This window comes from Danio aesculapii, chromosome 10, assembly GCF_903798145.1.
Source record: "Danio aesculapii chromosome 10, fDanAes4.1, whole genome shotgun sequence".
Taxonomy (NCBI): Eukaryota; Metazoa; Chordata; class Actinopteri; order Cypriniformes; family Danionidae; genus Danio; species Danio aesculapii.
The window spans coordinates 9,504,988-9,514,556 of NC_079444.1; the positions used below are offsets into that span (position 1 = coordinate 9,504,988).

The 9,569-nt window shown below is 36.0% G+C and overlaps 1 protein-coding gene across 1 annotated transcript in view; it reads left to right on the top strand.

Moving 5' to 3' along the window:
• Positions 1–9,492, top strand: part of mtrex (Mtr4 exosome RNA helicase) — a 50,096-nt gene extending 40,604 nt beyond the window's left edge. The window contains exons 22-27 of the mRNA XM_056466973.1: positions 611–774; positions 896–1,001; positions 3,753–3,809; positions 6,614–6,776; positions 7,511–7,615; positions 9,255–9,492. Coding sequence (XP_056322948.1) covers positions 611–774; positions 896–1,001; positions 3,753–3,809; positions 6,614–6,776; positions 7,511–7,615; positions 9,255–9,307 — 648 coding nt within the window. The 3' untranslated portion in view covers positions 9,308–9,492. The remainder of the gene's footprint in view (positions 1–610; positions 775–895; positions 1,002–3,752; positions 3,810–6,613; positions 6,777–7,510; positions 7,616–9,254) is intronic.
• Positions 9,493–9,569: the final 77 nt, after the last annotated feature.

A 9,569-nucleotide genomic window follows, 5' to 3' on the forward strand; every position in this document is an offset into this window, starting at 1 on the left:
GAAAACACTTCTGTTTAGCTGTGCCTTTACTGAATGACCACTGTGCTACGTGATTACAGATCACACTATTATGTTTTCCTCTTTTTCATTCTTTTATAAACCTGTTTTAAAACATTTTAATCAGTTTTTATCTTTTTATACTCGTTTCTATATATATATATATATATATATATATATATATATATATATATGTATATGTATATGTTTTTTTATTTTATATGTGTATCTTTTATTCCTGTTTATGTAAAGCACTTTGAATTGCCACTGTGTTTAAAATTTGCTATATAAATAAACTTGCCTTGCCTAGTTTAGTGCAGTCTACAAACTAGTTTTGTATATTTATTGCATTTGGCGTTACATTTCAGGACTTGTTTTCTATATGGCATCTTGAAGTTGGTTGATGTGCATTTCAAAGGATCGCTTTAACTACAAGTATATGAAAACCCTGATGTTTTTTGTAAATAAAATGCGTGTTTTGAGTGGTTGACTTTTAATTTTTAAGTTGTAACTTTTTCAAATGTTCCGGCTTCAGAAATGTAGTTGTCGATGCTTAATTTGATGTTAATTCACACATTTAACACAAGAACTTTTGCATCTTCGTGTGTTTTAGATCGCTGGCGATATTAAAGCGGCAAAGCGAGAGCTAAAGAAAGCCCGCACCGTGTTGCAGATGGATGAGTTGAAGTGCAGAAAGCGTGTGCTGCGGCGACTGGGATTCGCCACTTCCTCTGATGTCATCGAGATGAAGGGCCGTGTGGCATGTGAGATCAGCAGGTATGACGGCCATTTGCTGATGCTGCATTCACAGCTATTCTGCACTAATGCAAAAAAGAGTGCTTATTTACAGCACTTGGGCTTGTTATTGAAGTGTCCTGTTGCGCTCTTGTGTTTACAGTGCAGACGAGCTGCTGCTGACAGAGATGATGTTTAACGGCCTGTTCAACGACCTGACTGCGGAGCAGGCCACCGCTCTCCTCAGCTGCTTCGTCTTCCAGGAAAACGTAAGACCAACATGGCGTCATGCTCTCGCTGAAATGTGGTCAAGATGGAATACGGGGGAAGTCAATGGGTTGTGACAGTTATGGGCCCCAATAACCTGTTGTATTTGGCTTGAAATGATCATGAATGCAGGGAATGAGGTTATTCAAAGGTCTAATGTCTATTTGAGAGAAGCGTGCAAAGAGTGTGCCATGATACTGCAAGTTAATTACTGGAAGTGTTTATCAGTATTGAACCGTATAACTGACCATAGATTTAATATTATTGATGTTGGAGTGCATTTTTAAGAAAGGTTTGTTAATTTGAAAGTTTTCAAATGTCAAAAAGGCCAAGATAACACACCGTTCATGTCAATTTTGTCATCAGCATAGTACTTATACAGCATAGTACTAATACATCATAGCTGATGATGCAAATGTGTTTGGCCTCAAGTTAACATGTAGTTGATGTTGTGTTGCAACAGCGGAAGAGGCCTTTAAAACAGCATGTTTTACATTGAAAAATGTGTAGGTGGGGAAGAGGAATAGAGAAACATTTTTCAGAAGTATTGATGCGTTTATCGAATACGCTATCATGCAAATTACAAAAGACAGAAGTACAATAGTCTGTCAAGTTTAGTGGAAAAGTAGCTCTGTGAAATGTAAGTATTTTAAGTAAAAGGCTGTGAACACAAATACAAGGACGTACCTAGTGAAGTTTCAGATCCATTGTCTAAATAGTTCAAACATCTTAAGTTTGGCAGAAATCGCATAGGCCATCAGTTTCCTGTCATGTCCCACGCTACATTTGTTGTAGACTCTGTCATGTTGAATCGTACCACTTTTGTTCAGTTTAGACATGGATAATTTGTTTGGCAGTACATTACTTCAGTTGAGCTTGTAGTTTGCAATATCAAAAACTAGTTTTGCATATTTATTTTGTTTTGGTCTTATTTTCCATGTTTAGCCCAAGATTGATACATCACAATGGCTTATAAATATCAAAACACCAGTGCATGTTTAGATGTCATTTGTGGAAAACACTAAAGATGCTTTTTGTCTACAAAAGGTGTCATTTATGTACAAAACTTCAGTTGGGCTTAAATTTGGAGTTACAAGAAACCATCATGACCTTTTGGTTCAAGAAACTATAAAACTATGGCTATGAAGATTAAATTGACCAAGGCCCCATTTACACTAACACATTTTAGTTTTAAAACAGCGTTTTAGAATGAAAACGCTCCACGTCCCCACTAGCGTTTCTGAACAGCTCTGCGTCTACATTAAAACGGTGAAAACGCACATCGTGTGACCACACACTCTGGCATGCACTGCAGCGTGCTTTGAGCACATACCCATATGAGAGCTGTGCATGTCGGACTGTTCATCAAGGATCTACCGCTGGATCTAATCTCACTATATTTGTTAAAGTGATAATTAATTCATCATGTTGTCTATATCTAACGACATATTCCTCGACTTTGGTCTTTTTAATCTATTACTTGTTCTCCGATAACATGTCTTGGCTGAGCGCAAAGATAAGTTAGGTTAATATATTAATTAATGTAACCGCGGACACTGATTCTGAACATCTGACTGATTGCTTGCCTTTATTTCCTATATTGTATAAACTTATTGTACGTTATACTTTTATAATGGCCATTATTGATTATTAAAACTGATATTCAACGAAAGAGGGTATGTTTCGTATTTTCAAGGAAAATTAAAGGAGGCAGTAATGTTATCGGCTCTGTTTTGTTATAAATATTCATGAAGATGACGGTCATATTATGCAGCTACAATAGGCAGTTCCTCATATCATGTTTTCAGTTTATTGTTAAGATAGTGAAACCGCATAGCCAGGATGATGTGAATGAGGTTATAAAGTACACTGTTCCCTTTGGAGATTTACCCGACGTGTCCTCGGGAGTTTGTTTTCCAAATCAAACTTGCGAAGTCAACTTACAAGGAAACTAGGAAAGAATGCAGGAATGAACTGTGTGTAGACTACTTAATATTGGGGAAAAAGCCCCAATCAGATAGACGAATGTCTGCAGCCCTGCCTCTGTTTTCCCCATTCACACTGAGACTGCGCAGCAGCGTTTTAGAATGAAAAAGTCCTATCCAGCGTTTTTTAAAACGCTCTGTTTTCGGAGCTCAAAAACTCTGGCGTAGTGTGGACGGATGGCATAACCATAGCAAAACTTGTGCGTTTTAAAACTAAAACGTAGTAGTGTAAACGGGGCCTAAGACATATTTAACATGTGGCGCCAAAAAGTTCAAATAAGTGCCACAAACAGATCAACACACTATTTGTTGACCCAGTATCTCGTCTGATTCTCTAGTCCCATTTGTCGCACATGCTGGTTCATGAAGAACCATGAAACCCAGAGCAGCTGTTTCTTCTCTTTAGTCATCTGTCACCCAGCAGTCATCAGCGGGTGGGAAAGACTAGGACAGAAAGTAAAAGTGTTGCACAGAAGGTGCAAGAGAAAGATTTTGAAAAAAGCATGTGGTATTTTGATCCCCCCCGAAGTGTTGTAATAATTATGCAAACACCCGAGTGAAAGTCCATCATCAGCATCAGGCACTGCCTCCAAATGCAAGAAAACACACCATTTGCTCTTAAATTCAGCTTATTTACTTTGAAGGACATCTGCGTGAACTATCCCTTTAGGAGAGACATGTGCTTTGGACAGTGCTATTATCCTGGTGTATTTGTTCTGATAGTCTCCTTTCATTGCCTTGTTTTAATGAGCATGTCTTCATCTACAGGCCAACGAGATGCCCAAACTGACGGAGCAGCTTGGCGGTCCACTACGACAGATGCAGGTAGGGTATTTGAGGAGTGCCAGATTTGGTTAACCACCACAGAATTCTTCACATTGCAAGCTCACTATCACAAGCACTATTTACCAAACAAAGCTTAAACTCCTGCCTCTGTTTGCATTCATGGATCACGCGGATAGGTCAGTCTGATCCTCCAGAGATGCAGTTTGGATCAGTTTGACAGTGTTTTTACTAGGATTGAAGAGTTTCTGTGTGGGCACATGTAGGTCAGTTTGATTACACAACTTCAATAAACTGTTCACAGAAAGAAGCGCTACTAGTCTAAAAAAAAGATGATATAATCCAATTAAGATTTCAAAAGGAAGCTCAGGGTATTACAGCTGGTATGGCTTAATATAATAGACATGATTACATGCTGAAATCTGTAGTAGAAAACTTGTTGAAGATAAAAACAATCTAATTCATTTTGGACATATCTTGGATTATTAGTGGTGCTATTGTTTAAAAAATGTCTAGTAAAAGGCATCATGGCTAAAATGGTGAGAAGACGTAGAAATTTTTCCAGGTGCAGAGCGCAAGATCTGTGATTGGTCGACTTGCCTTGACATGAGTCTATGACAACTGTGGGCGGGGTGGAGAGCATTATTAACATAGGAAGGCCAGTTGCGTGAGTGCTTAAAGTCTCAAGATCCACAGAAAAGCTTTTAAACTGTTAGAGAAGCATCGCACGCATTTCCATGGTAAACTCAGAAGAAACTAAACACGGTGGAACATAGAAAGTACGTAAATGTTTATTTATATAGCAGACATTGTCACAAAGTGCTTTACAATAAGAGAAAACTAGAAAACAGGTAAAAGAACGCATATCAATTAAAGAAAACATATTAAAAACAAGTTAAATATCGAAGTACATAAACACTAATACTGTTAATTAAAACCTTGACCAAAAAGATGTGTCTTTAAATGCTTTTTAAAAAGTTCAACTGGTCCCAGAGTTCTCAGTACTATAGGGAGAGAGTTCCAGACCCTTGGGGCCACAACACATAAGGTCACATTTAGTCTTAAGACGAGTTCTGGGAATGGCTAAAAGGTCCAGAAGACCTCAGAGACCGGCTACATGAGTGACTATGTAAAAGATCTTGAATATATAGGGATGCTTGACCATGCAAAGATCTATATGTAATTACCAGAATCTTAAAATTTACTCTAAAACTAAGTCAGTGAAGGGCCTTAAACACAGGAGTAATGTGTGACTTCCTACTGGTGCTCCTACTCCTATCTAGCGCTGCATTCTGCACAGCTTGCAATCAATCCATAGAAGATTTGTTCAGAAAAGTGAACAAAACATTACAATAGAAACCCCATTACTTGAAGCTTTTTCTTTAAAAGCAATCTACTGTATAAAGTGCTATATTAAAAGGAAGTTCACTTAAAACATTTTTGTTGTTAATATTTATCTTAGCTCATCTTAGGTATGTGTTAAGATATCTTAAATTAAATCTGAGAGTTCCTTCATCCTCCTTTGACAGCAAAGTTCCAGACAATTCACAGTCCAGAAAAATGCCAACTGCATCCTCCATATGTCCATATGCTTTCAGTGGTTTAATTGGGGTATCATGAAAATACGAGAACACTTGTGTGCAAATAAAACAATAATAACAACAACTTTATTCATCAGGTTCTTCTCCTCTGTGTCAGTAAAAGGCGCACATTAATTGCTGAAAAACAAAGGATATGAGGATACGAGAGCTCTCAGATTTCATCTATAAAATCTTCATTTGCATTCCGAAGACATACAAAGGTTAAAGGGGTTTGGAGTAATTAAAAACATCTTTTTAATTGTTTTTGTGAACGAACCCTTTAATGAACTTGAATTGTGGCAAATATCTTATCCAAACATCCATTGTTATTATCATAGGCTTTGTTTTTTATCTTTATTGAGCATTCTAGATTTAGAACTATTTAAAGCATGAGATCTGCCTATATACATAAAAAATAAAATGTAATAACAGATGACAGATCATTTGCTTTCCTAACTGCTGTTTTTTTTTTACCTCTGTAATTTTATTTGTATGCTTTTGTTTATAGGTGAATGGCCCACACATTTACACATTAAATCTAAACATACATACTGTTAATAAGCGGAAACAACAGTTTTCCTATAAACCAGGGGTGCCCAAACTTTTCCATATGAAGGGCAAAAAGGCAAGTTTATTTATAAAGCATATTTCATACACATTGGCGATTCAAAGTGCTCTACATAAACAGGAATAAAAGAAACAAGTATAAGAGAAATGAAAACAATTATGAAGAATGGTAAAAAAACAGATAAAATTTGATAAAAAAAAAAACTTGATTGAGGCTAATGGACTAAAGCAAAGATAGGTGGGGTAATTTATTATGTGTAATTTCCTCATTTATTTAACAATGTTTAAAAATGACTAAAAAAACAGGGTTTTTACATTTTATAATGAACTTATTACAGTAAAAACAAAATCTTTTTTTAACAACATTACACTTGTTTTTGCCTTGATTTGCTTGCCATCGAGTGACATTATTTACATTTTTAAAATCAGGTTTGTTTACGCTTAATTGAAACATTTAATTTCTGTTTGTTTGGTTTTTTTTTTTTCTTCAAAAAAAGTTTACGTCAAATTAGAAATGACAATAACTGTGTTAAAGGCATTCACCCCAACCGTCTCCATCATACTCGCTCTCTTCTCAGTTATAATTTTCCAATTTGGCCCGCGGGCCCTATTTTAGCCATCTCTGCCCTAAACGAAGTGACTATTATCAAGGCCTTAAGCTCTCTAAGAATCTCAAACTAATTTCTGTTGTAATTGTAGGAATGTGCCAAGCGAATTGCTAAAGTGTCTGCAGAGGCCAAGCTGGAAGTGGATGAGGACAGTTACCTGAACCAGTTCCGTCCGCACCTGATGGATGTGGTCTACACCTGGGCCAATGGCTCCTCCTTCTCTCAGATATGCAAAATGACAGACGTGTTTGAAGGTAATGGCTCCCAACAAAAACAACTGGATCTGTGTGATTCATTGCGCAATACCTCTAGCTTAAGTATCACACATTTTCCAATGTATTTTTATTCAATTTAAGCCAGTCTTTTTTTTAAAGGCATATTTCATCCATAGTTCCCAAAAATTACTTATTTTCGTACCCCATGTTTCCCAGAAATGAACAAATGCAATTAGTTTGGAGAATACTAGGAGTCAGCGATGTTGTAGTTGGTCATGACTTCATAAGTACAGCATGAGGCATGTTGGGAAATGAAAGCGTTTAATTTCTCTTCAGCGTGTCTTCTCCCTGAAGCCTCTGCTCTGAGAATTGGCCTCATCCACCGCATGACGTGAGCCTCGAAACACAGTGCTCATGTGTTGCTGTCAAGCAAATTCCCAATCTGTCCCTGCTCCAGCTCCTGAGTGAGCTTTTGGCTGTGTTCTTGGACATTAGCAAACTCTGAAGCACTTTTAGTAATAAATTGTAACAAGGGGGAGATGTTTTTATGAAAAATACAAATCCTTTTTTTTTTTCTGACCCCCACCTTCACCTCTGGAACGGTCTTATTGGAGATCTTAAAACCTGATGGCAGTAAAACCCCTGTGCTGAAAAAGTAAACATTGCTAATACAGCTGGACATTGAAACTGTGGGTTATAAGCATTGGAAATGAGCATATGTGGTTGGTATGGGGAGCACAGGGAGTACTAACACTTCCTCTTCTCTTTCTCAGGCAGTATTATCCGCTGTATGCGCAGACTGGAGGAGCTCCTGAGGCAGATGTGCCAGGCAGCAAAGGCCATTGGAAACACAGAATTGGAGAATAAGTTTGCAACTGGTAGGATTCTGTAAACCTTTGCTGATTCAGTTAAACAGGCCCTCGTGCACACAGTATCCAGTGTTAACATGGCCAGGTTTGATCACTTGACTCGTAAACCTTCTTAGAAAGATCTCATTGTTGATTGCATTCTGAGAAACTGAATGCGAGGTGTAGGATTACAAAACAAGAGGCAATCTCAGTAATCGAGATGTTCTGTATTTGAGTTGTTGCAGACCTTTTGTATTTGTTGAGTTGTAGCTTCTTACCAGATGTAATTCAGGTAGTTATTCATACACATATCTACATAAAACTTGCGTATTTGATGGAAAATGATAAATTTTCGGTCAATCCTTTTATATCATACTTTTATATCATACTTGTCCTTTTATATCGTATACTTTATCTGTACACATTATGTATAGGTTTTGCAGAAATTTGAAGCAAACTCATTAGCATGTTGCTAAACTAATAACATAAGTTATATTTTGCTTTAAGCTCTAAAAATACACTATCAGTTTGAGCGTGCTGAGCTAATATATCAAAATTGATATCAGAAGAGTTTGGTATTAGCATGTGTGCTAGCTAAATTACTTGGTATTAGCTAACAATATGTAGATTTAAAATGGATTCCAGTAGAGCTGAATTTTAGCTAATATCAAAATAATTGATGATCAAAAATTGATTCCAAGTGTTAAACTAGATAAGTGTAAATTTATAGTGTAAGTTTGGAGGTTAGCATGTTGCTAATCTAATTACAGTATTCGATTAGCTAACAAAACCTAATCTGAAATCGGTTCCAATGTTAGTCAGATGAGCTAATTTAACAGTAGCCTATTCAGTATGCTAACAAATACATATATTTCAATTAATTCCAGTGTTAGCTGCTAGTTAGCATTTTTGCTAAGCTAATGTCATGGTGTTTGATTAGATAACCAATTTCGATTTCTTATTAGTTTACAATAGGCATGGGCCGGTGTAAGATTTTGACGGAATGATAACCTTGGATAAATGTTTCACGGTATTGTGATTACTGCTCTAAAATGTACTCTTTTTAAATGTCTAGATTAAAAAACTTTTTCCCCAATTGAACACAATATATTTTATTATGAGAAACATTTAAAATATTTTGGAACAGTAAACATGTCAGGCTAAATAATGAAAATGAATTAGTGACTTCTGCTGTCTTCATTTGTTTCTAAATCACAGATTTTTTTACCATTTAAAACGGCATCTTTGATTCTCTTTTCTGCTGGAAATACAGTTGTCATAAACAAAAAAAATTGACATAAAAAAAAAAAATCTTACAATTTTGGCGGTTTTAAAACCTTGACTTTACCAAAACGCGGTATACCTTGAAAACCATTATCGTCCCATGCCTGAAATAGAGGTTTATGTTAATATGCTGCTAATCTAATTATGAAAAACTACACAAAGCTTTTTGTCCTGAATTTTTAAAAAATAAAGCTGGCAAATATAAACGGCAGCCCATTTTTTTATTGCTTAAAGTGTTGTCAAACTAAACAACACATCAGATTTTGAACCAGAGCTTGGTTTTTAAGCATATTCTGATGCTTTTCCAATTATGTCATTGTTTTGAGGGTTTCATTTATTTAAAAAAAAAAAAAACAAACAAACATTTTTTTTTGTTTTTCCACAGGTATAACGAAGATTAAGAGGGATATTGTGTTTGCTGCAAGTCTTTACCTCTAAATCCTGAGACCCCTTTTTTTTGAATGTTATTTTTGCATAAAAACACAGCAGGACAGTAAAGACATGGAACATAATTGTTTTATTTGTGTTCGTCAACGAGCATAATGGGTTTTTGTTTTCGTCATAAAAGCGCAACATTATTGTACATACAATTTTAACAATTTTAATAAAAAAAAGTCTGTATATTGTTTTTTGTTTTTCTTCATACAGATAAAAAAATTGCTTCGGTGGTGTGGTTTAATAGAGGTACATTTATATTAGT